The 27,732-nt window shown below is 40.9% G+C and overlaps 1 protein-coding gene across 3 annotated transcripts in view; it reads left to right on the top strand.

Moving 5' to 3' along the window:
* PTCH1 (patched 1) overlaps positions 1 to 13,804 on the top strand; it is a 79,605-nt gene extending 65,801 nt beyond the window's left edge. For all 3 annotated transcript variants that reach the window (XM_075599132.1, XM_075599129.1, XM_075599137.1), the window contains 6 exons: positions 1,027 to 1,164; positions 2,553 to 2,695; positions 6,486 to 6,585; positions 6,979 to 7,233; positions 8,108 to 8,636; positions 10,741 to 13,804. In XM_075599132.1, coding sequence (XP_075455247.1) covers positions 1,027 to 1,164; positions 2,553 to 2,695; positions 6,486 to 6,585; positions 6,979 to 7,233; positions 8,108 to 8,635 — 1,164 coding nt within the window. In that variant the 3' untranslated portion in view covers position 8,636; positions 10,741 to 13,804. The remainder of the gene's footprint in view (positions 1 to 1,026; positions 1,165 to 2,552; positions 2,696 to 6,485; positions 6,586 to 6,978; positions 7,234 to 8,107; positions 8,637 to 10,740) is intronic.
* The last annotated feature ends 13,928 nt before the right edge of the window (positions 13,805 to 27,732 follow it).

Here is a 27,732-nt window from a genome sequence, read left to right as displayed (position 1 = left end):
AGACCCATTGAAAAATTAGATCCCAAAAATGGCGATCAGCACAGACTGCGACTTTAAAGCGCCGTGATCAATTTGTCTTCAGTTCAATAACTGGCAGCTTCTTGTGTTCAGCAAAATGCTAAACTGTGCCCATGTAAAATAAATATAGCCCTAGCTGACATGGTGCACTATAACATTTTATATCTAGCAATTTTATACTGATTTTGAAGAAAAGGGGTTTGTATCTAATATTTGTTTGGCAAGGCCACTACATTGGTTATTCTCCTTGTCTCTAGTCTCCCTCCTTACTCGCCTCCCCTTCCCCCACCCCCCCCCCAAAAAAAATTACAACATAGATGAAAGCAAAGTAAAAAATTAGCTGAAATGTAACAGTTTGCTTTGTCCTACCAGCCTCCATCAAAGTCAGGAGGCCTCCCTGTAACATAATACCCACCAGCTGATTATGGCATTTACTTGTTTTTTTTTTTCCTTTCAGCCTTTTTCAGAGGCATCTTTAACTAAATCAACAAGTATCCCCATGTCCCCTCATTTGGTTTAGGTTTTTTTTTTTTTTAATTGTATTTTTTTCCTCTACCTCAATTTTGTAAAACATATCTTTTATATGTTGGTAGAAAATAGAGATGAGGGCGAACAAGGTCAGGAGTCATTTAAAATCCCTCTTGTGGATGAATCCAGAACTGTAAGCAACATTTTACCCAAAAAAGCAGTATTAATTTATACTACTGTGCCGGAGAAGCCCGCATTGCATTAGTACGCAGTGTTGTATTGTGGCCTTTTCTTGTACTAGACTCTGACAATAGTACTTTGCAACACAGAATGATTAGCAGTCTTGCAATTCACCAGACCTGTAAAGGGTTAAAAAGTCCACTTCTTCCATTTTTAAAGATGGTAGTAGTAAATCCAAACTGGGGTTTTGTTCTTATATTCAGTTGTCCGTTACTCAGCATGTGTTATAACTAAAGGTGACTTTTTATCCCCCAATACGGTGATAAAGCCTGATTCCCTGTTGTCTGATTTCTGGTGTAGGTTATGGTGTTGGCGCTTATGACGGTGGAACTGTTTGGGATGATGGGCCTCATTGGGATTAAGCTGAGTGCTGTGCCTGTGGTTATTCTGATAGCCTCCGTTGGCATTGGTGTGGAATTCACAGTGCATGTTGCTTTGGTAAGTGTGGAAGATGGACTTAAATATAACATCCTACTATGCACTATCCCTAATCGCTGTCTAGATTCTGGTCATCTTCCTATGCATTTTGGTCAGTACTGTCCTCCACTTCTGTTTGAAACATGAGACCAAAAAACAGAACTGAAAAAAACGTTTATATATAGCATGCGTATTTCAGTTGTTGTTTCTATGTTATGTATATATTGCCACAAATGAAACTAGTAAAAATATATATGTATATTTTCATTAAAGGGTGCAATTAGCCACATGGTTCCCAAAAAGACCAAGATATTACGTGGGTATCACAATCTGAGTAATGGCTTCGTAAAAGATGTACATTGCCATATATCAGAACCCTAGTTGTAAAATTGTAACATTTACTGATACATAATTCTATGCCGTTCCTAGTAAGTTTTATATTTTTTTTTTTTTTTTTTTTTTTTTAGAACTTTTAAACTGATTTGATCATTAAACTTTTTTTGGAGGGTCGCGTTTGGATGTTGCATTAAATAGATTTTGTTCTTCTGAAAAACAAAATCGTGTTCTATTTGATTCACACACAAATAATGTTGAATTTAATTAGAGAGTTCGGTTTTCCAAAGAAGAATGGTGTTCGTATCACGAAAAACCTCCTGTTTTATTTCTCTTTATTTGTGGTGCCTGATAAAATCATGATAAAATCATATACATCTATTACATGGACTTTTTATTATCCCAATTGCCATAACGAGCTAAATGTTTGTACAGATAGTTTCATTCATAAATTATGTCTTCTACTCTGCACATGTTGGTGGTTTTGGAGGCTTTTGAAATCTACAGTACCAACATTTTGGGGAGAAAAATCTACCAAAAAAGACCTGTTTCAAGTGCACATGAGGTTCCATAGGTCCAGTCAGGTTAAGAAAAGCAAACCATTTAGACATGCATTACTGTATATTGTAGAGTTTTTCAACACTTTGAACTTTATCCAAGCTGAGGGATCATGTGACATTTCTTAATAATATAACTATGATTTTTACCATAACAATACAGTATACATCTGCTGTGACTTTTTACAGTTAACTCTTGCAACCAACATGCATTTTATTTACATGACAATATCCAGTTAAAAAAATGGATTCACAATTCTGTACCTGCACAGTCCATGCAGCCACCTTAATGGTAAGAGATAATGGCGTCATTGAACAAGTAGAGGAATAGCATAGAAGAGTTAATGAGCCAAATGCCGGTCCGTTGGCTGTTTTTATGGCTCATCTCCCATTTGTGGGGGATGAAATCCGCATAATCGTTGATTGGACTCCATCGTCCTAGTTAACATGCTGCTACTGTACATGAGCACAGTCTTGTGAGCACCTCGAGCTGATGACTGTGATATTACTATTTAACAGGCATTTCTCACTGCCATCGGTGACAGGAATCGCAGGGCCGGTCTTGCTTTGGAGCACATGTTTGCCCCAGTGCTGGATGGAGCAGTCTCTACTCTGTTGGGAGTGCTTATGCTAGCTGGGTCAGAGTTTGACTTCATTGTCAGGTAAAATGTGATTTTATTGTTCTTCCAATTTTTTTTGTTTTTTGTTTTTTTTGTTCCCTCCCAACAACAAAAAAGAAATCGAAATATTTCCTCTTTTTAGTTGTCCTGTGACTTGCAAGATATGTGTAATATGCATGCACTGTGATCTCATGTTCCCTGTACTTCATCAAATAAACTCCTACTCTTTCCAGAACATATACTTCTATAGTGTTAAAACTCCATATATGTTCACTCCTGTAAAACACCTGTGTATATTAAAGAGGCAATCTGGGCTGTTTTTCTTTTCATTTTTTTTTTAATACAGGAGTGAAGTAGGGGGTCCCTGGAGCTGAACCCCACCAATTTCAGCTACGGGGAACCCTGTTTCCTGAGATATTTGGGTGTCGGTAGCCACTCCAGTGTTCACCATTTAGCTGCTTTTCAAACTTACCGGGCCTTGCAGGCCAATAGGAAGCCGTGATGTCATCAAGTTCGGCCTCCTATTGGCCCATGTGACGAGGAAGCTGAATACTGCAGGAGATACCGGCACCCCCTTTGGAGGCAAGTATCTCCGAAAGCAGGGGGTCCCCAGAGCTGAAATTATCGGGGTTCAGCACCGGAGACCCACTGCTTCAAACAAAAAATGAAGGCAAAACAACAAAAAAGCAGCTTGAACTGCCTCTTTAAAATATATTGTGGAGATTCTCATATGCCCCACACCCCCCACCAATGTTGTCGCGGTTGCCTTGCAATATAAATGTGAAAACTTTTGAGCAGCGGAATATCCATTAACATTGATTTTGAGACATGAAAAGCTTGCAGGTTTCTGCTGAGAATTATAGGGGAGGCTGTTTTCAGCTCTTAGAAGGTTTTCTTTTGAAGGGAATTTGATAAGTGCAGTGAAATAGATCCCTTTCTATTACAAACAACCTGTGGAGCTCTGTAAAATGACTAATCTTAGAAGTAACACTGGTTCATTGTGGCTGACTGCCGTGGCAAAAAAAAAAAAAAAAAAGGAGCGAAGCTTGGAAGCAAGACCAAAGCGCAGTGGAGGATGGGCAAATTTGATTTTTTTTTCTTTTCTTTCTGTTAAACGAGACAAGCCATTGACAAATAATATATAAAATATGTGACAATTGACGTTGCGGTTTTGAGCATTAGTTATCTGATCCACAGGACTAGACCAGAATTGTCTAATGTTTGTTTTACATTCAGATTGGTTCAGAGCGTGGATGTATACTGAGCCTGAAAAATGCGGTGATGGGATCACATTTGGATTTTGGTTCCCTAGCGCTGTGTGACATAGTTAAGCCTGGCAGGAGATTTTGAACAATTCCCCATATGGATATTTGCCATATTGAATATCTTCCCATATAGATATGTGCCATTCCTATTCTGTATTGGTATGTCCAAATACGATACACAAATTGGGTGGATTTAGCTGATCAAAATTCACCAGGCACTTAGATTTCTACGGGGGGGGGGGGGGGGGGGGAAGGTGAAAAACTTTCTTGAATTGGACTAAACGACCAACCATATTTATAGAATCAACTAATATTTCTTTTGGTTTCTATTGTGTATCTGCAAATTATCGGCTAGGAAAAATGGACGATGATTTTATTAGCAGGGGGAAAAGTACCCCATCTGTAGGGTACATACGTGGGTAAAAAATAGGAAACAGTAGGGCAAGTTTGGCTTTAACTCGCTTCCTCGGTTTATGTCAAATTTGGCTTCAGCTGTCAATGTTTTTTCCCAGTACGGATGTAAAGTGATCAAACATTATTCCATTGTTCCAGGGGATTACCAGAGTTCCAAAACGTTTGGAAAGGGAGAACGATGAGCTCAACGATGGGCTCCTCTAAAACGGAGTCAATTAACAGACATTGTATATGCAAAGTAGACAGAAATATAATCATCTTGTTTATTCTTGTGCTACATGGATGAGATGCAAATGTTTCTGGGGCCTGTTGTTGATACAAATCCCAGTCTAAAGTTCTACTTAGTTTACATTTGAAGAGGACATTGGCTTGTTGATTGTGCTAATGGAGTTAAGACTTTCCAAGATGTTTACAGAACCAGGATATTTGTGTGTTGTGATTTAATTAAAAAAAAAAAAAATGAAAACCATGGAAAATAAGCACTTTACATGTGCCGAGAAGTATTTAACTCCTTCAAAGGCCTCTTACTCTGAAGGATTTAAACATTGTCAACACATTCATATTGCTCTATTTGCAAACCTTTGTTGCCTTGGTTTCATTTGTTGGTTTTTTTTCTATTTCAACCCCACTTAGCTTGTATGTATTGGCCTGGAACCAGTCGTCAACAATTGTAGCTCTTCGATCTCTTCTTACAACCATACAAAAAATACCCAAGGCTTAATTCTTAAAGCCCTTATCAAATGCATTCTTACATTTCACCTGATCCTTTGCAGTGTGATTTTTTAAAAGCTGGGGGTTTTTTTGGGTGGGGGGTGGGGGGCGGGTTCTGACTGGTTTACCTTGGTATTCTTGTATAATCCCAGACCATAAGCCCCAGTGGTGGGAAACGACATCCACTTGGGCACTTTCCTCTTCTTCCCCATTACTTTAGCCTTTATGTTTGAATTGGCTGACTCAAAACAAGCGTATTCAGAGATGCTAAATTGATCAACAAAAGCTTAGCCTGCAATGCAGCTCAGCCATTGTGGTACCATAGAATGGAAAGTATTTTCTCTTACAGAAAGCTGGTTCCTCTGTTCAAAAAGTTTGCAATTTAAGCTATGTGGTCAAATTTAAACACTGATTTTTCAAGAGGAAAATGGGCAATAAAGAAGAGAATAAAGAAAACTTACCTGATAAACTAGATCTTTAATTGGAGACTGTGCAGTACATTTCATGAGCATTATTTCACAGTGGATTAGCCAGTGAGAGAAGTGGCCTTCCCTTTCCATGTAGACTGAATTGTTTAAATTCTTACCCCCTTTCCTTCATTTGTGGGCTCTCACTAATGGGGAAAGCTGGGAAGGGGTCTTATTGTATTTGTGCTCTCAATCTATTCACTTATCCCGTTTGCACTCCATATTTTTGTGCTTTGTGTAACAGCAGTAATTTATTAGGACCTTCTGGTGTTTTAACAATCTAACCCTTTTCTTTTTCTTTTAACTAACACTTTGAATTGTGGCACATAGCATTCAAGGTAATAAAAAAATGTTACTAATAACCGTTTATTGTGTAGCAATGTCCTTTTGTGTATTTGTTTTTTGCATGCTTTTTGTTTTGAGGTTGGTTTATTATTTCCTTTAAAATGTGTATTTTGCTGCAAAAAGTATATAGGTTAGACAGCACCACCTCTCAACATAATAGTTAAAGATTTATTTAAATATTGGTGCAACAAGAACAAAAATTAGGGATTTTAATTTCCTCTAGGATAATAGTATAAAATGAAGGTGGTTCCCAGCACTCAAAAGAGATACGTTAATGAATATTGTCAGAAAAACACGAGTCAATGATAGAAAAGGTTTTACTGATGGGAAATATCATATACAGTAGTGTGTACAGAAACATGTGCAATATCACATCTTATAAAGAATATACGTCGGATAGGTGATAGCGATATCACTCTGGTCATGAAACAACACTGACAATAATAGTAGAAAATATACAGACTATACACAAGCTTGTACACAAATATATCAACGCTGATACTTTACCATCTCTGAGTCCTCAGAGTGGAAACTGATAATGGCACAATAGGAGAACATACACTTTTGCAAAGTAGCAATATGAACAACCCAATGAAAGATGCTAAAAGTGATTTTGCTTTCATTTCCCAGGTATTTCTTTGCAGTTCTGGCAATATTAACTATTCTTGGTGTGCTAAACGGATTGGTGCTACTTCCAGTTCTCCTTTCTTTCTTTGGACCTTACCCTGAGGTTAGTAAATGCAGTTTGACACAGAGCTTCATATTGGTGGCCGTTTTATTAAGTTTTCTATAGATTCAGACCGTTTTATTGGAAGTAAGCTCTCCTTCAGATTTTCTAGGTTATGTTGACAGTCACTTTAAAAAGATGCTGTACAAAACCTATTTGTATCATTTTTTTTTTTAATTTGACATGTAAAGAAAAATTCTAGAATTATATTCTACAATGGTGTTTATAATTCTTTAGGGAATTTCTTTGAATGAAGGGGGAAAACTTAATGTTGTTCATTTACCTGTACTGACTTGGATAGAGAACCTATGTGAAACATGGGGACAGACCTATGTCTTTTGTCTTTCCATGTTACAAAGAATGCATGTAGGTAACAAACAAAAAAAATCTCATTAGGTGTCACCAACCAATGGAAGAGACAGGCTGTCCACACCTTCCCTAGATCCCCCACCAAATATTGTGAGGTTTGCCGTGCCTCCGAGACAGGCACACACGGGGTCAGATTCTTCTGATTCGGAGTACAGTTCTCAAACCACAGTATCCGGAATGAGTGAAGAGCTCCATCATTATGAGGCTCAACAAGGCTCTGGGGCCACAACCCATCAAGTCATTATGGAGGCAACAAGAAATCCAGTCTTTCCCAGATCATCTGTAAGTACTCCTCCATGCTCCATTTATTTAATTTTAGCATCCAGGGAACAAAAAAATGTATCTGGGTAGTGGACACATTTGTGTAGTAAATTTGTCCACAGAAAAATATTACGTCACTTTTCATGATTCAAGACCTAAAAAGAGCATTATTATTATTATTATTATTTTTAAATTAAAAAATAAAATTACATTTATCTGCAGCCTTTTTCATCATTTCGACCTGGGCAGTGTGCATTTGCAAAGATCCAAAAATCAAATGTGTTCACTATGCAGATAATCCTACAACCATCCTCTGCATAATGTACATACACAATATTCCCTATAAGCTTTTTTTTTTTTTTTTCCGGAGCTTCTTTTTTGGTTCATATAGAGATCTTCATTTATTAGAAATGCAAAACTGACTAGTGAAGATGAGACTGCTACTCTATACAGCGGTGTTTTAATCATTCATAGATTACACTGTAATGGACCTTTTCCAAGCAATCTGACCATGTTTTTTTCACAATGAGGGCATCCTTTAGAAAGGGATTAAACCATGGTAATTCAACATTAAAGGTAGTGGATATTTCGATCCTACTTTTTCTGTGCACATATTGTACACCAAAGGTGATGGGGCAAATGGATCCAGTGGTCTGATTTACCAAACACCTATGGTAATATCCTAGTAGAGAGCAAACCAATTGACATTCCAAGAACAATACTTTTTTTTTATATGAAAGTGTATGTGTGTGTGTATATATATATATATATATGTATATATATATGTATATATAATTTATTTTACTTGATACAAGGCACCTTTTACATACTACAGATTTGTCTTCAATTGTGTGCAGTATCAGGTGCATGCGTTACAGTATATTTTCATTTGCAGATTGTTCAGCCAGACACCAGGCATAATCCGTCAAGTCAAAGGACACCGTCCAACCAGGAACCTAGACCTCAACAATCATGGCGCCCAAGCCGGAATCCAAGGTGGGAATCAAAGGAAGGAACACGGCCGCCTCCATGCAGACCTCGCAGGGACGCTTTTGAAACTTCTACTGAAGAGCACACTGGCCCTAATAATAGGGACCGCTCAGGGCACAGATCCCATTCGCAGAACATTAGAAAGCCTGCATTTCCTCCCATTGGTGCTTCAGTGCCAGCATACTGCCAGCCCATTACTACTGTGACTGCCTCGGCTTCAGTTACTGTTGCTGTGCACCCTTCTGTGTGTGGCCACAGCTCCCGTGGAAGCTACCCATTCTGCAGCGGGTACCGCGAAAGTGACACTGGACCTTTTGAGGACCCTCATGTGCCTTTTAATGTGCACTACCATAGAAGGGACTCTAAAGTAGAAGTGATAGAGCTGCAAGATGTTGAATGCGAAGAAAGGACACAGGGGAATGTCTCCGAATAAGGTAAAAGAAAACTGTCCATGTTCATGGGGAACATTTCCCATTATGGAGAGAATAGGAATGATGAAGCATTTGTATTTAAAGTGACAATTTGTCATTTTACCATCATAGCTGTTCATTTCAAAAGCCCTAGTAATGTATAGGTAATGCAAAAGTGTAGATTTGTTGTAGGTTCAACACAAGAGTTCTTCATAGATTAAATAAGATGGTGCAAAGCTTTTAGAGCATTAACCCGTTTTCAGAAGCTCTACACACTACTGTATTTAAGTAATAATCCCCGAAGAACAGGGCATTACTGGCCAATAATGCCCTGGCTGGAAGAGTTGTAGGCCCGAGGCGAAGCCGAGGGACTTTAACCCAGCCAGGGCATTATTGTCCAGTAGTGCCCTGTTCTTCAGGGATTATTGCTATTATTGGCTAAATGTAGGCTTTTTTTAATATTTTATTATTATTTTTTATTTTAAAAAAAAGACACTTTTGTAGTCATATTGATTTTTATCAGTATGATCATCTACATTCTTTTGCTTTTTACTGCACTGTTTATTAAAAGGAAATTGTATATACACACAACAACCCCCCTCTATATGCACACACACTGCAGCCCCTATGTGTGTGTGTGTGTATATGTATGTGTACCCCATAAACACACACACTGCTGCCCCCCTACACACACTGCAGCCCCCCTCTAGACTCACAAAACACACACTGCAGCTCTCCACCACCCTCTACAGTCTCAACACACACACACATCACACAAAGCAGCCCCCCTCTACACCCACAAACACACACTGCAGGCCCATGTAAACCCACAAAACTACAGGCAAAGCCCTCCACCATCTGCACCCCTCCTCCACCCTCTACACCCACTGAAGACACACACACTGCAGCCCCCTCTAAACCAACAGAACACACTACAGACACACCAACAAAAGACTGCTGTCCCCTCTACATCCACAAAACACACACCAGCAGCCCCCCTCTACACCCACTGGAGTCGCCCTGTAAACCCACACACTTCAGACACACACACACACACACACACAAAACACTGCACCCCTCCTCCACCCACAAAACTCACACTGAAGAGACACTACAGCCCCCCTCGGCACCCACAAAACACACACTGCAGAAACACACACCAACAAAACAGACTGTTGTCCCCCTCCAGTCCCCCCCCCCCCCCTCACACACCCCCTACAAAACACTCAGCAGAAACACAGACTTTTCTCCTCAGTATTCTCCTGTGGGCGCTCTATGCAGGCAGGATGGGGGAGGAGTCAGTGCCTTGCTGCTGCCTCCTGTCCAATCTGCTCCCCTGACTGAGAGATACTTTCACTCTGTGTGGATGAGAACTGAAAGCTGATTGGTTGAAAAATCAGAAAGCAGGGATTTCAATAATGCCCACAATTTACCAGCCTGTAATATGTGTACTTATCTCCAATGACACCTATGAGGTGTTTGAAAGATCTGTACACATTAATGTAACTCCTTTACTGGTCTCATAAAAGTTTTAAACTACTAATTCAAATACATTAAATCTTGGATAAATGTATTCGGTAGAAAAAAACAAATATAGTGATCTTGCTTATACCTTGTTAATTTGCCTTCATACACCACAGATTTTGGTTTTAAGCCTGATAGAGCAATGTAGAAGACACATTTATGCACTGTATATGGGACATGCAGAAAGTTTAATTTGTTGGTATATACTGTAGATGACCTTTGTGTCTGAAGCTTGAAGGAATATAGACATTGAATGTTGTCTGACTTTCATAGTGTGTGTGTGTGTGTGTGTGTGTGTGTGTGTGTGTGTGTGTGTGTGTGTGTGTGTGTGTGTGTGTGTGTGTGTGTGTGTGTGTGTGTGTGTGTGTGTGTGTGTGTGTGTGTGTGTGTGTGTGTGTGTGTGTGTGTGTGTGTGTGTGTGTGTGTGTGTGTGTGTGTGTGTGTCAAATGATCATGCTCTGATTAGAACCAATACTATTCACATCCAAGGATACAAGAGATAATTAATTAAATAAGAAATCTTTGCAAACCAAGTGCCATGTGGCTGTTTTTGATGAAGAAGCTAACCTAGTGTTGTGTTTTTTTTTCTTTTTTCTTGTTTTAGAGTTGAAAATTTCTGAATCATTGAAGGCCAAAGACGGGACAGAATTTCCAGACAAGTAGAAGAAAACTGCTGGAAGTTTATATATAAAAAGGACATGCTGCATCAGGACAAACAGTTCACTGTTACTGTAACCTATTGTATAAATGTGTTAAATATTGCTATAAATATTTAAAAGGTGTATACATATGTAATATACAAGAGAACAATGTAAAGTAGTATAATTGTGGAGTTGTCTGACTCCTTTTTATCAGAGGGTGGCAAACTTGTTTTCCCTCTACTTAATGTACAGGATTTGTGCCACACAATTAAGAATAATCTAGTTATGAAATTCAGCATACTTTTCTGCTGCTTAAATATTGTATAATTTACTTGTATAATTCTATGCAAATTTTGCTTATGTGATAGGTGTTATTTTATGTGTGTAAAGGTACATGTTAAGATTTTAAATGTTCATATCACAACCCTGTGGTAGTATGTTACTGATCATTTTCGAACACGCTATGCGTGATTTAATTCTTTTCTTTCAAATTGGCAGATATGAAGAATTCCTTTTTAACTGGTGTTGTTGTCGTAGTTTAAGCTATATGTAGGTTTCCTTTCCTTTGTTTGTCTTTGTTTGTTTGTGTGTGTGTCTGTGTATCTGTATAATGTGATGTGGTTACAGCCTTTTCCACTGTACTGCATGCTGTATTCTTGGTGTGCTTCTGTTAACCTGTGATGCTGGGAATCCTTTCTCTCCATCCCGAGCTTGGGCATCAAGCACTTACTAGCACTTGTTAACAAACAAGCTATTCCAAATGTTGTAGAAATGTCATGTGTCTGTGCATCCCTTTCTGCAGTGGAGGAGCCAGCGGTGTATGTAAAAGCACCTCTACTACTAAAAGGACTTAGAATAGCATCATTGTTTTTTATGGTGTACACAAGGGGTGGCCAACTTCAGTCCTCAAGGGCCACCCAAGGTCAGGTATTCAGGTTATCCCCGCTTCAGCACAGGCGGCTTAAGCAGTAACTCCGTCTTTCTGACTGAGTCACCTGTGCTGAAGCGGGGATATTCCTAATACCTGACCTGTTGGTGGCCCTTGAGGACTGGCGATGGACACCTGTGATGTGTCCAATTCTTTCTCTCTGCCACAAGTTGGTGCTAATACACATATATGGTTCTTCTTTCATTTTATGTCTCTGAAAATGTAAACGATTTCCCTATCTACCTCCCTCCCTTATATACTTAGATATGTTGGTTGCTCAGAGTTTAATTTCTATATGCTGTTAATTTAATGCAAATGTTGAGATTTTTTTTTTTTTTTTACTCGTTGAAATACTGTATTTCTTTCTGTGCTAGGGGGGCATATGTAGTTCACCATATTGCAGGACCCTACCTGCACAAACATGTTTAGGCACTTGTTTGCAAATATCAGTTAAAAGAAGAAGAAAAAAAAGACCCAACAAGGAATATGTAGCTGACTTTTTCCCTTCGTGCTATATAAGCTATTATTACATACGCACACTGAGGCAAAAACGGCTTCCTTGTGTCTATCTCACTTGTCCTCAATGTAAAGCGAAAACTCCATATGACAATGGGCCCTGTTTGTGCTAGCAGTATAGTGACAACAGATTATAAATACATATCTGAAGCTAAAATCAGGTGGTGCAAAATTGAAGTTAAAAAAAAACAAAACAAAAAAAACCTTATCCTGAAAACCATATCCTGCCAAATGAGCATGTTTATCACTGTGATTCTCAACTACAGAGGCACTGTTTTGGACAATATAGGATTAACCCCTAAGTTTCCATGTTTAAGGATACTTCAGACAAATCTGAAGATTTTCACCTGACAAAACAGACTGATGTAATGATGAAATACATGGTGAACCCTTTTTAAAATGAGTAATTTATAGTTGCTCTGACAAACACTATGGATACTGTAATTGTACATAGAAATAGTGATTTTAAGTATTTCATTTGTTTTCATCCACAATAACCAGATCTCATCATGAGGTCCCTGGTTAAAATAAAAATAAATAAATAAAAGAATGAATAAAGGTTGAGAGACACCATGTTACCATGTGTGATTTGCAGGCCTTGTTACTGCTGCTAGATCGTATTCCGCCCCTCCCCCCCTCCCATTAGAGTGGTTTTTTTAAGTCATGCCTTTTTCACTCACAGCCAAAACTTCTCCCTTTCTTTTCCTTGTTAGTGTGTCTGCTGCCTTCTGCACAGTATAGACCTTTTTTAAATCTCCTATAGTCACATTGGCAAAGGGAGAACTCCGTAGCTGGCAATGTTAAAAATAAACTTTTTTTTTTAATTATTTATATTTTTGTATAATAAGAATGTGTTCTTACAGTGTTGGTCATGCCAGTTTATAACAAAACAATGCAGGGATGTTCATTTTTTATTTTTTTTATTGGAAAACACTATTACAGCTATGTTCTACTTTTTAATGGCATTTTATTTGTATAGAGTGCTTACTAATGTTACATAGGAAGAAGAGTATATAACAGTTACATTACAAACTCATAGCTTTTAGATTTAAGGAGTTTTAAAAGGAAAAAATATTCAAACTGGGTCTCATTGTCTGCCTTTTTTGGGGGCAGGAGTGGGTTTTGTGTCATTTCATTTACAAAGATAAAAGTATGCCATATAATTTATTTATATGAAAATTTATTTTTGTAGTGTACATAGTAGTCATCAAGTCTCTTGACAGAAGTATATTTTTAAAGATTTTATATGTATGGAGACCATTATGAGACATGAAATTGGGTTACAGTGCACACTTACTTTAAACTACACCGGGACAAATATTGCCTGAACCCCCTCACTATTTGGGGGATGACCAGCAGCGCACGTGTTGCTGGCAGCTCCAGCAGTGACCGGGTTCAGTGTTGAGAGCATAACAATCCTTACCGTACAGAAAGTGGTTTAGTTTCCATTTGTAATCTAGTGTGATTTCTCTCTTTTTTTTTTTTTTTTTTAACAGTGAAAGTGGAAATTGTACAAACTCTCTAAATATTAATATTTGAACACTGATAGAATTTCTAACATGAATAAAAATGATTATAACTTATTGGTTACGCATTTTGTGGTTGCAGTTTTCATTTTTTTTCGGGTTTTGGGGGGGGGGGGTATCTTTCACAAAAGGAGGTCTAATCGCCACACTTCAAATGTGTTCACAATTTTATTGATCACAAGAAATAAATATATATATGAATACGCAAGAGCAAAAATTGACCAGTACAAAACATTTGTTGGGTGCAAAGCAACTCTCCACCGCTGATCAAACCGGATATATAAAATGTCCAAAAAGAGTAACCAGGGTTACTATCAAAAGGCTGAGCAATAAAACAATCTTCCAACGTTTCGGTCTCTGGACCGAAACGTTGGAAGATTGAGCAACAAACCAACCTTTTGATAGCAACCCTGGCATGCATACTCTTTTTGGACGCAATTTTATTGATCCAAAGATAGCTCCATTTGAGATAATTGAACACTAGGTACTGATGTTTAGGATTTCCCCAATAGCATGTCGGGTGCACATCATTTTGTTGTGGTTGCAACACAAACTGTGATTCAAAAAGATAATAATCTCCCAGCCAAAATGCTGACCAATCCTAAAGATTAATTTCATATAGTGTCATGTCTATTCATGGAGTGCATAACCTACTTTTTCAAATTTTTCCCATGGCAACACTACTATTGTTAACCGTGGCCTTAGCAGTTTTATCCTCCCAACATACTACAGTACCGATGTAGCAGAATATCTCTGCGTTTCCATAGAGTTCAAGGGCAGTGATATCGCAGAAGATCACAGAATGTCCCACGGGAATGCGGCAGTGGGTGCAATAACCCCTGTTACATCTGTATGTGGAACAGATTAAGAAAAGAGTGTCTATGGCAGACAATTTTACCTGTGTGAACTTCTCATTTCATTTAACACTTGGTTTAAGGGGCATTTATTACAGTGCACACACATTAGACCCAAAAAGGGTCACGAAGAGACCCCACTAGTATTCACTCAATGCCAATATTGTCAGTAATCTGGCACTAACAGCCCATCAATAGATACCTCCTCTAAGTGAAAAACCAACGTAGGTAGAAACCAAAATAATAAAGTTTTATATACATCAAATTTATCACACTAAATGTAGTTCAAAGTTCCCCGTAGTGGTAGAGGAATTGGTGATTATGATAAATCATCTTTCAATGTAGTCATAAATAGACAGTTCTCTAATTCTGCTGTCCAGTAAGTATAGCATATAATTAGTTGTAATCGACCTGGTCTCTCCACAGTTATTAGATCCAACAATTGATACAGTATAAATGGAATATTCTATGAAGGTGTATCTTGAAAAAGGGCTCGTAGGAGGTTGTATATTAGTTTTTTGTTTGTCCTTTTTTTTCATTTTTATGTAGTCTTAATAAACTTTTTTAGCCCCCCATTTGGTGAGCTGATGGTGCTTTTTTGGACTCAAGCGATCCTTTTTCCAATCCTTTTCTACTACGTTGTTGCTGCTTGATTGGTTAGACGCACTGAGGATCAGAGGGTACGTGGGTGTTGGCGCTTATTGCATTCTCCCCCGTGAAACCACACGTCTACAAGGGAGGGGAGCGTTTACCGGATGGACCGGAAGTGCTTTGACGTACTTCCGGCACTCGGGAACCTCGCGCTGTTGATGCGAGAAGGCGCAGCTGATCGTAAAGACTACCACGTCTACTCTGCCAGCAGGACAGCTGATTACAGAACTAGGAGCACTACAAGAGGGATCCATAGAGGTACCTACATTGTCTCTCTATTTCCCAAGGATCTCAGGTAGCGGTTTCCATTGGAGCTCCTTTATTTTCTGTTTGCTGTCCTCAGAGACCTTTCCATTCACTGTTCTTTAAGCACCCACGTATTGACTTCCCCTCGTTGATAACCTCAGTTGTCCACTTCATTATTATATTATTATATTATTTTTGGTACTCCCTGTTGCAGAGCTTTGAGTAGCTTTACCATTGACCTTATCTATATGGTAGTTTATTTGCGAAAAGGTACAGACCAATGTCAGCAGGATAACATATAGTGCCCCTATAGGTTGTGAACCCAGAATGTAAATACCTTAATAGTATATATGTTATTGGAAAATTGCAACAATAACTGAACTGGTAAATACAGATCACTAGTATCCCATTATAAAATCGCAACAGAAGTCAAACATATTGATAGTATTACAGAGGGTTTTTCTCACAATATACCCTGTCAGGTAAGTATGTAACTGTATACTGCTGTTACTGTTGGAGTTGGCAACTACTGACAACCGCTCGCCTCGGTAGGTGTTAGAGATCCAAAAATACCCATTAGACCCACATAGGTAGGCATGTATTTGCGCAGTAGTCAGTAGGAAAAGGGGGTTACGGCGAACCCAAATGCAAGTACAAAGTAACCGGTATACAAGCCGCAATACTGGGACCGGACTGTAGCTACTCCTACTTTGCCGACATATGTTTTGCGTGTCCTCACGCTTCTTCAGGGGGGAGGAGTCTACGCTTACCTTCCCGACGGTGAGTATCCTCCGTGTGAACGGAGACTCGTACAGTAGCTTCATTAGCCAATAGGAGAGAAGTATCAATTGTTTACCGTATCAGGTCGGGTTATCCCGGGTGATGAATATCACAGACTTCAACAGTGTAAACAGACAGCACCTGTTTCTTTCACCAAACGCACGAATATTATTTTAAAAAAAAGATATTTACAAAAATGGAATGTGGTTCATTGAATTAACAGAGCTCCGGTACTGTTGTAAATAGAACCAATGAATGAGCACTAATGTCAAGTTTATGAAAGGCCATATTGCCAGATGAAAGATATAAACCTGTTAAGGAGTCTCATAGGTAAAAACATAGGATGCACTGGTAGCCAAAAGGGCATAACTATTATATCAGGGTTTAGACAACAGCAGATGGAAATATTCATACACCTATATTGGTAAATATTGTTAAATAGTATAGGCACTGTGCCAGCTACTAGACACATAGTGTCATGATGTATTTTAATACTTACCCTTTTTTCATGCACCATCTATTTTAAAATTATACAAAATAAAAGATATTTTTAAGATTGCCATATAACATTAGTGATATTTAGTGCTACTATCCACTGAGTTCTTTTTTTCTTTTTGGTGTATTGCTAATTACAATTTTCAGTTCAGCACCTTATCTACATTACTCTATTGATTATTTAGCTGAGCAGAGGTTCACCTACCTTTCCCCTCCCCTTCTCTCCCACGGTATATCAGGGTTTAGACAACAGCAGATGGAAATATTCATACACCTATATGGGTAAATATTGTTGAATAGTATAGGGGACTACAATTTATGATGGACCTCTACAGTCTCAAAATAGGGGTTATATTGTGTAGGAGTGTGATCCATTAAGGTGATCTGCCCCAAGTGGTCAATACAGATCATAACATTTCTTGTGACTGTATCCCTGGATTCCCAAACATTAACCCTCAGAGTGGATAGCCAATTGAAATTGGTATTATGAATATACACATACATATAGAGAGGTCCGTTAGTCCTCCCAGTTTTTATCAGGCAGACTTGTGTAGGTTATTGTCTGGTACTCCTGAAATAGGCATGATGTGTACCTATAGATTACTGGAGAAATGAAGAATAGATAAATCCCTCATTCAAACCAAGGGGTGACAGGGTTTGCAGTTGAAAAATCCAGTGACATTCTCGCTGGAGTAATTGTCTGTCCCAATTGCCATGGCCCATTGCGTGGAACATGTTCAATAGCCACGAAGTGCATCACATTTTTATTTCCTAGGTGGAATTCAGTCACGTATGTTGCTATAGGTGTATCTATAGCATTTCTTCCATTCCCACTGTGTTCAAGCACCCGTGTCTTGTACTGTCTGTGTTTTTCCCACGTACATTTCCCTACAGTCACGTCTTGAGATAAATCACGCCACATGTCAAGCAATTCATATAGTCTTTCATTTTAAATGCCATTGTATTCGATGAATTGCAAAAAGTCTTTATAAAAATTACAAACTGACAGGCCTTGTATCTGGTACATGAAAAAAGCCTTGGGGTTTTTTCCCCCAGTCAGGTCTTTCATGGTTTAGATTGAAAGTGACTACGTACTAGTCTATCTTTGATATTTCTACTACGTCTGTAACCTGTACTTGGAGTATCCTGCAAGATTTTCCGGAGGTCAATATTGTCTAGTAGTATGTGCCAGTGTCTTTGGAGAATGTTTTTAATCTGCCACTGACTATTATACCTGCTAATAAACCTTATCGTTTCATCTTTATCTTTTAAAGTATTATTGGAAAGTAAACTTGTTCTCTGTGACGTACGGGCTCTATAATGGGCCTTTTTAATGATCTTGTTGCTGTATCTCCGTGCACGAAATCTAGAAGTCATGTCTACTGATTGCTTTTTGTATTCTGCCGTAGAAGAGCAGTTACGCCTTAATCTGAGAATTTGCCCTATTGGTATTGTGACAGGGTGAATGAACGTCACCAGCCATATACCTGGCAAACCTATGTTTAGGCTTGCAGTGCAGCAGTGACGAGGTTAAGTTTCAGTTGAGATGGGCTGCTTAATTAGTCTGACCCCAGCTGCATAATCAAGGTGTTTTAAAACCCCCAGGCTGTACACACATGCAAGCTAGCTGGTCAGGAGACAGGACTGAAATACTGAAGAGATTACTGCTATAAGGTCTGTTTTTCAAAGTACATGTGTGATGAACTGTCTGTGACCTGCATGCTGGAGAGAAGCTGCCTTGTTTTCTATGCTGAAGAGAAGCTATTTTGTTTTTGTCTGCTGAAGAGAAGCTATTTTGTTTTTGTATGCTGAAGAGAAGCTATTTTGTTTTGTGTGCTGTATGTTTTTAAGGCTCAATAAAGAAGCCTTATCAAGAGAACCCGCGTGTGTGGTTGCATGTACTCTGCAACATATGGTGTCAGAAGTGCTGGGATTTTGAGAGGCCCCTGCAGTTGAAGGGCCACATACACACACACACAAATGAGAAAAATGAAAGAATTTTTATAAGAGTTTCTGTGCGAGCAGACCAGACAGCAGGACTGTTAATGCAGGAGCAGGCCCAACTACTATTGCAGCAGCATACCCAGCTCCTAAACCAGCAGCAGGCAGCACAGGATGAGCGGATGGCGAAGCTGCTGACCCAATTCCAGGGGTCTGCCAGTCCAGAACTTGCGAACAAACCCCCGGTCCTCCTGAGGAAAATGGCTCCGAACGAGGATCCAGAGTCTTTTCTACTGACATTTGAAAGGGTTGCCGAAGCTCAGGGCTGGGCTGCAGATCGCTGGGCAACTGCTTTGGCCCCACTCCTCATAGGAGAAGCACAGGCCTCAAATCAGGGCCTCCCAGCAGATCAGGCAATGGACTACCATCAAGTAAAAGCCGCCATACTGGATCGCTTAGGTCTGACCCCAGAGACCTACCGGCAGCAGTTCCGGAACCTGAAGTACACCGCTAAGATGAGACCCCGGGTCCTCGCTTAGCGTTTATTGGACTTGTGTACTCGCTGGATACAGCCCGAGGAGCGCACTAAGGAGGAAATTCTTGAGCAAGTGGTTTTGGAACAATTCCTACAGGTAATACCCCCTTCCGCACACTGGTGGGTAAAATGCCATTTTGCTGAAACCCTAGCTTTGGCGGTCCGACTCGTTGAGAACTTCCTTGGGGCAGAGGATCAGGCGAGTGCCCTGGACCTGACGGATCCAACTTCACCAGCACTTGCGGAGACCCAAAGAGGGAGATTGGAACAACGGGGAAACTACGGCACCTCTATGCGCAACCGCCAAGTGCCACGAAAGGAGCAGTCCTTCCAACAAGGAAGAAGTCAAAACGCCGGGCACCACCGAGACCCTCATCCCCTTCCTGATGTCGGCTTGTCGCCAAATGAGAAGAACTTCCGAGGACGTCGCCCACAGGATCCACCAGATGCCTAGTCTCCAGTCCAGCAGAGCGCTATCCACGGTCCGCTCCTGCGAGGGAACCCTCTCCATGTTCCGCCTGCGGAGAACAAGGTGACCGGCATGTGGACTGTCCACAGATGGATTGTTCCTTCAGCAGGACCGTCGCCTCGGCCTTCACTGGAGAAAATTACAAGCCCTGGCTACTTCCAGCCCAGGTTGGGGGAAAAACCGTCCAGGCTCTTGTAGATTCGGGCTCTGGGAAAACTCTGGTCTTCCAGGAACTGTTACCTCCTAAGGTGTGTTCTTTTGACTCTCCATGGAGTATAAAATGTATACACGGCAATGTAAAACGGTTTCCGACTGCCATAATTCAGCTACAGGTAAAAGTTCAGGAGGCCTACCTCGAAGTAGGAGTCACTCCTTGGCTCCCTGCCCCCGTTGTGCCCGGCCAGGACTGGCCTTTCTTTTCGGACCTAATGGCTCCAGTCTCTCACGAGGAGTCTTATTCTATGGCTCAGGAGAACCCTGACAAACTGTTCCTCTTCTCAGCAGACCTTTTTCCCAGTAGACACCGGGTTCCAAAGACTCGGAAGCAAAGACGCTCTGACAAACAGGACTGGTTGCAGAAATCTGGGTCTCAAGGTGACCATCCTAGTAGCCAGAAGTCACAAGTGATGGCTGGGGATGGCCAGAGGGAGGGGGATATGGGCCCTGGAGATTTACCAGACCTATACCTCCCTGATTTTCGCCAGAGGCAAAGGGAAGACCCAGTCCTTGCTAGACAGTATGATAAGGTGGTAAAAATTGATGAGCAGATATTGAATGCACAGGGGGTGATAGTATTCCCCCATTTTGAATTATCAAATGATATCCTGTATAGGGTGAATAGGCAGACACAAACAGGGGAGGTCACCAGACAGATATTGGTTCCCATGGCGTTTGTTAAATCTGTGTTCACTCTAGCCCATACTGTCCCTTGGGGTGGTCACCTTGGCAGGGATAAAACATTGGACTGTATTTCATCCCGATTCTATTGGCCAGGGATGCATAGTGATATTGCTAAGTTATGTGCGGCATGGCCGGAGTGTCAGCTAACTAGTCCGAAGGGACAAAAAACAGCCCCTTTGGTTCCTCTACCCTTGGTGTCAGTACCCTTTGAGAGGATTGGGGTAGACTTGGTAGGACCTCTAGAACATTCTGCGAAAGGACACAGGTTTATTCTTGTAATAGTTGACTATGCAACAAGATATCCTGAGGCTTCCCCCTGAGAACAGCAACGGCGAAGCAAGTAGCCAACAAGTTGTTGGAGCTGTTCTCACGGGTTGGACTTCCCCAGGTTATGTTGACAGACCAAGGTACAAATTTTATGGCTAAACTGAAGCAGGATGTCTTAAAATTACTAGAGGTCAAGTCTGTTCGGACATCGGTCTACCATCCACAGACTGACGGATTGGTGGAAAGATTTAACCGAACTCTAAAAGGGATGCTGAGGAAATTTATAGATTCAGAGAAGAGAGCCTGGGATGAACTTCTCCCTTTTCTGCTGTTTGCAGTGTGGGAAGTTCCCCAGGCCTCCACGGGATTCTCTTCATTTGAATTGCTGTATGGCCGCCAACCCCGGGGTATCCTAGACCTCCTAAAGGAGTCCTGGGAGGAACAGCGGTCCCCTTCTAAGAATACCCTGCAATATGTACTAGACCTTAGGAAGGGCCTAGATGTGGTTGGGCATTTTGCTAGGGAGAATCTTAGATCAGGCCAGGACAGTCAGGAGAGACATTACAATCAAAATGCTCATATGAGAGTGTTTCACCCAGGAGATCAGGTGATGTTGTTGTTACCCAGTTGTGAGAGCAAACTTCTAGCCAAATGGCAGGGCCCATTCGAAGTACTCCGCCGCACGGGTGATGTGGATTACGAGATCGCTCAACCAGGGTCCAGGAAGGGTAAACAAATTTACCATGTGAACTTGTTGAAACCCTGGAAGATGCAGCGGTCTCTATTCATCCACCTGATGAAGGAGGAAACGGATTTAGGTCCTCAGCCCCCACGGGAGAACATCGTGGGTGACGATAAAATCCCAATGGGTAGACAGTTGTCCTCTGAACAAAAAGGGGACTTGTTAGAAATAATTACACAATTCCATGATGTTTTTTCTGATTTGCCAGGGCAAACTAATTTAATTTCACATTTGATCGAGACAGCACCTGGGGTAAAAGTACATTCCCGTCCGTATGGGTTGCCTGAAAGTCGTAGGGCCCTGGTAGAGAAGGAGGTACAAGAAATGTTACACGTAGGAGTGATTGAGGAATCATGCAGTGAGTGGTGTAGTCCACTAATTATGGTCCCTAAATCCGATGGGAAGGTAAGATTTTGTGTGGACCTCCGAAAGGTCAATGTGGTATCAAAGTTTGACGCATATCTGATGCCAAGGGTGGACGAGTTAATTGACGCCCTTGGTAACGCGGAATATATATCCACGCTGGACTTAACAAAAGGATACTGGCAAATACCTTTAAAGGAAAAGTCCAAGTGCAAAACAGCCTTTGCCACTCCCATGGGTTTATACCAGTTTGTGACAATGCCATTTGGACAGCATGGAGCCCCAGCCACATTTCAGAGACTCATGGATAAAGTGCTGAGACCCCATAGGGCTTATGCCGCAGCCTACCTAGATGACATTGTCATTTATAGTAAACACTGGCGGGCCCATCCAAATAGGCTGAAAGCGGTCCTCAAATCTCTGAGAGGCAGGGCTCACAGCCAACCCTAAGAAATGTGCCTTAGGTAAGGCGGAAACCAAATACTTAGGGTATGCAGTGGGAGGTGGAAAAGTAAGGCCACTAGCCAACAAGGTAGTGTCCCTGAAAGAAGTTCCGACCCCCCAAACAAAAACGCAGGTACGCTCTCTGCTGAGTTTAGCAGGGTACTATCGGTGGTTCATCCCCAACTACCCCGAAGTTGCAGCCCCATTAACGGACCTCACAAAAAAGTGTGCCCTACACAAGTGGTATGGTCAAGGGAGTGTCAAAGAGCCTTTGAGGACATAAAAACGTGTCTATCAGAGGGTCCCGTCCTTAGAAGCCCAGACTTCAACAGGCCTTTTGTAGTGCAAACCGATATATCAGAGATAGGGCTAGGGGCAGTGTTGTCACAACAGTTTGAGGGAGTGGAACATCTGATCCTTTTTCTGAGTAAGAAATTGTTCCAGAGGGGACAAAACTACTCAGTGATTGAGAAGGAGTGCCTCGCAGTAAAGTGGGCAATCGACGCTTTGAGTCATTACCTGGCAGGAGTCCATTTTACTCTGGTGACGGACCATGATCCATTAAAGTGGTGAAATAGTATGAAGGACTCCAATGCAAGATTGACCAGGTGGTATATGGCCCTCCAACCCTTTTCATTTGAGATCCAGCACAGGCCTGGAAAAGAAAATGCAAATGCTGACTTCTTTTCTAGAGAAGGGGTGGATGGTCGGGCTTCAGCCGTGCATGGCCCCAGCCACGCACTAACAGGGGAGGAATGTGACAGGGTGAATGAACGTCACCAGCCATATACCTGGCAAACCTATGTTTAGGCTTGCAGTGCAGCAGTGACAAGGTTAAGTTTCAGTTGAGATGGGCTGCTTAATTAGTCTGACCCCAGCTGCATAATCAAGGTGTTTTAAAAACCCCAGGCTGTACACACATGCAAGCTAGCTGGTCAGGAGACAGGACTGAAATTCTGAAGAGATTACTGCTATAAGGTCTGTTTTTCAAAGTACATGTGTGATGAACTGTCTGTGTCCTGCATGCTGAGTTCTCTTTGACAAAGGGCGCAAGCCTGAAACGCGTTAGAGAAGTTTGTCTATCCACCACCATGATGTTGATCGTGGAATAAAGGATTTTTACTTACCTTGGTGTTCAGCCCCTGCATCCATTCCGCTGTGCTCCGCTCCTACCTCCTTGAGGACTCCAACACATGCTGAAGAGAAGCTGCCTTGTTTTCTATGCTGAAGAGAAGCTATTTTGTTTTTGTATGCTGAAGAGAAGCTATGTTGTTTTGTGTGCTGTATGTTTTTAAGGCTCAATAAAGAAGCCTTATCAAGAGAACCCACGTGTGTGGTTGCATGTACCCTGCAACATGTATGTTATTTGTTATGTATTTGGGGTGGTGGGTATACGCCATCAAGAGAATATTGGTGGAGGTGGGTTTCCTATATATAATTGTCTCTAAGTACCCTTCCGGTGTTTTAGATATAGTAATGTCCAGGAATTCTAATTTTGTTCTGCTTGTTTGGAATATCCGTTTTTAAATTGTGTTCATTTTTATTCTGAACTTGAATAAATTGTTCCTCTGTTCCATTCCATAGTAGCAGAACATCGTTAATATACCTGACCCAAATTTCTACATGTCCTGTGAATCTTTCCTGGGTCATGACATGACTTCTAGATTTTGTGCACAGGGCTACAGCAACAAGATCATTAAAAAGGCATATTATAGAGCCCTAATGTCACAGAGAACAAGTTTGCTTTCCAATAATACTTTAAAAGATGAAACGATAAAGTTGATTACAGGTATAATAGTCCATGGCAGGACATTAAAAACAGTCTCCAAAGACACTGGCACATACTACTAGAGAATATTGACCTCCGGAAAATCTTGCAGGATACTCCAAGTACAGGTTGCAGACGTAGTAGAAATATCAAAGATAGATTAGTACGTAGTCTCTTTCAATCTAAACCATCCAAGACTTGACTGGGGGAAAACCCCAAGGCTTTTATCCATGTACCAGATGCAAGGCCTGTCAGTTTATGAAAATTACCGGTTACATTTCACTTGCATTTGGGTTCGCCGTAACCTCCTTTTCCTACTGACTATTGTCAAATACATGCCTACCTATGTGGGTCTAATGGGTATTTTTTGATCTCTAACACCTACCGAGGCGAGCGGTTGTCAGTAGTTGCCAACTCCAACAGTAAATATATGTCAGTTTCACTCACAAATTTGAGAATGGTTTAGGGCATATCAGAGATCCAATCTCTCTCTGATGGGAGTTTTGTATAAACTTGATCTTGCATCAATGCTCATAGATAACACAGGGATACTCCCAGACATGCTTAGAAAATAATAGAGAAAATTCTCATAGAGTAGTATGCTTGCAAAACTTGTATTGCACAGAAAAGTATATAGGGAATACACTCACATTTTACAAGTATTATACACACAATGTACGGGGTCTTTTCTTTGAACCTGGTCCCTCAGTAGTGGGGCATCTGCTACCTCTGTGTGGTCCTGCGCGAACCCGGAAGTGATGTCTGTACCAGGCGGCAGCAAGAGAAGAATGATGCGACTCTCCAACCAGCTTGGGCTTCAGGTAATGCACAGGCGTGGCAAGGCAATTAGCACAGGAACAGATTCTACGCGTTTCGCTAATTGCTTTTTCAGGAATCATAGTTGGCAATGGGCTATACTGATATACCCCATAAAGTCAATTGACTAATAGAATGCATAATTAAAGGATATCACTCAATGCATAGTAATATCCCCAAAAAATGGGTAGTAACATAAAAAATCCTGTGATATAACACATCCGGCAAGCATAAATAATTTTATACATTTATTAATGAATACTTAAAATTATAATATATATATATATATATATATATAATGAGTTGAATAGATTCAATATGTCATTTATCACAGAGTATATGTGAGACCCAGTGATTCGGAACGGCGCTATGACACAATAAATGTGATCTTAAATAATATAAATTATATTATAATTGTGAAACTGAATAAACTCTCAACCTTCCAGGGAATGTACACTGATTCCCTTACAAACGTTAGGATCCAGGGCAGGAAGGGAGCAGGATCGTCAGGAACACCCAGAAAAAAACATATAAATAATGATCATAGTGTAGTACATAAATTAAATGTGAGTCAGAACTCAAAAAAACTTGGCTCTTGTGAATAACCTACTTACAAGAAGTAGAATAAAAAACAGCAGGTGTTTTTAAAGATGAGTCTTTAGGCCCCTCAGCATGGGATTGCAGCATACTGCAGTCACTACTGGTGGCAGGCTGGGTGATGTTTTCACAGGGGCTTTATCTTTCACAGTACAGCAACCGCATTCATACAGAGAAGGGAGGAATCATAGTGTTTTACCAGGTAACACCAAAGTTTATCGAGGGTAACGTAAAAGACATGTACTCACAATATATCGAATGAGCATAATCACATAATGGTATCTTTTAGGCGGCAGATAGAACGGCTCGGCGGATGGATGAACGTCCTCCACTTCACTCACTTTCCCTCCTCGGGGGTGCCCCCTCGTCCGGTGCCGGATGGATGGCGTCACTTCCTGGCCTGGGGGTGACGACTTCCGGTAGGAGCGGGAAGATCGGAGAGTGGAAGAATCGCCGGACCGCAGCTGTGCCTCTGGGGTTGGAGCAGGTCGTCCAGAGTATAACAAGGATGCTAAAAAAAATTAAAACATTATAGCTAAGCATTGGCATATATTGGAAAATGACCCCGTATTGAAAGGCCATCTACCCACTAGACAGAGTGTAATTTTCAGTAGAGCCCCCAATCTCAAGAGCAAATTAGCACCAACAGCATTGAAGAAAAAAAACAAATCAAAACACAAAATTGGTTAAATAAACCAAAAGGCTTTTATGGATGTGTGATATGCAAAGCATGTATATACAAAAATCCAGAAAAAAATTTTTTCCCGTCAAATCAGACTAATGAATAATTTGATATAGGTTATATAAATTGTAAGAGACCATATGTGGTTTACATGCTAGAATGTACTTGCAGACTGCAATATGTGGGACGTACCTTCCGACCTCTAAGAATTAGAATCTTAGAAGATCTGGGTAATATTAGGAAGGGTCTATCAACACATTCAGTGTCAAAACACTTCTTACTTTCATGAATCAGACCCCAAACATTTCAAATATATAGGTATCGAGCAAGTACCCATCCATCGATTGGAGTGGAGGCAACCGTTTGATCCAACTACCAGAAGAGAAACATTCTCGGTTCACAGATTGCAAACACTAGTGCCCAAGGGACTAAATGTCGATATAGACATTGGTGTTTTTTAACGGATTCACTTCTGTATTTTTATTCATTATTCTCTCTCTTCCTCTTTTAGGCATTGCCCCTTTTTTGATGTATGGCCATTTTTAGAATTTTTTTACATATTTATAATTTTAAGTATTCATTAATAAATGTATAAAATTAATTATGCTTGCCGGATGTTATATTACAGGATTTTGTATAAGTTACTACCCATTTTTTGGGGATATTACTAACTTATACAAAATCCGTACCCTCAAGGAAAATAGGCAAAATAATTTTCTTCGGTAGTCCTTTCTTAGGAGAGGGGAGAGAAGAAATGGTACCCAAGGAGATCCCCTCATACCTCAATGGGCGTTGGCGTTTGCCGGACGCATCGGGCAACGATGAGCCAAATGTCCTGGCAAACCACAGTAGAGACACAGTACTTAATTTCTCCGACGTTGTTTCTCCGCGGAGGACAACTGATGGCTGCCTAACTGCATAGGTTCCGAAGGTTGTGGAACAAGAGCGTAGGAGGGGGAGAGAGCAGGGAAGAAAGACATAGACGGAAGGGGTCTTAATTCCCATATGGGAGAAGCCCACGCTAGAGCGTTACCGGGTAGCAGAGAAATAATATAGGCTACTTTCGATCTATGTGAGGAAAAGCGAGAAGGGGTTAATTCAAACTGGATATCGCATTGATTTAGAAAACCTCTGCATCCAAGAGGTTCACGTCATATCTGTTAGGCGTAGGAAGCCGTGGTTCCAGGGGCATAGCTCCCTCTGTGGGAGAAGCAGTTAAGGTTGCTGGTCTGATAAGCCTGGACTGAGACTGTAGAAGCGAGACCTGGGATAACTTCTGGGTTAGATCGGAGACTTGTTTGTCCAGATACTGGAAATGCTCAGAGATTGCGGCCAAGGTTTGGCCACCTCAGGGGGTCTATGTTTGTTGGGCTGAGCATACTGTAATATTTGCGCGAGCCCACAAACTAGACCAGACCCCGGTACCGAGGTGCGA

This window comes from Ascaphus truei, chromosome 1 (genome assembly GCF_040206685.1).
Source record: "Ascaphus truei isolate aAscTru1 chromosome 1, aAscTru1.hap1, whole genome shotgun sequence".
NCBI classification, from domain to species: domain Eukaryota; kingdom Metazoa; phylum Chordata; class Amphibia; order Anura; family Ascaphidae; genus Ascaphus; species Ascaphus truei.
Note: the sequence above shows the minus strand (reverse complement) of the source record. Positions and strands in the feature narration are given on the sequence as shown.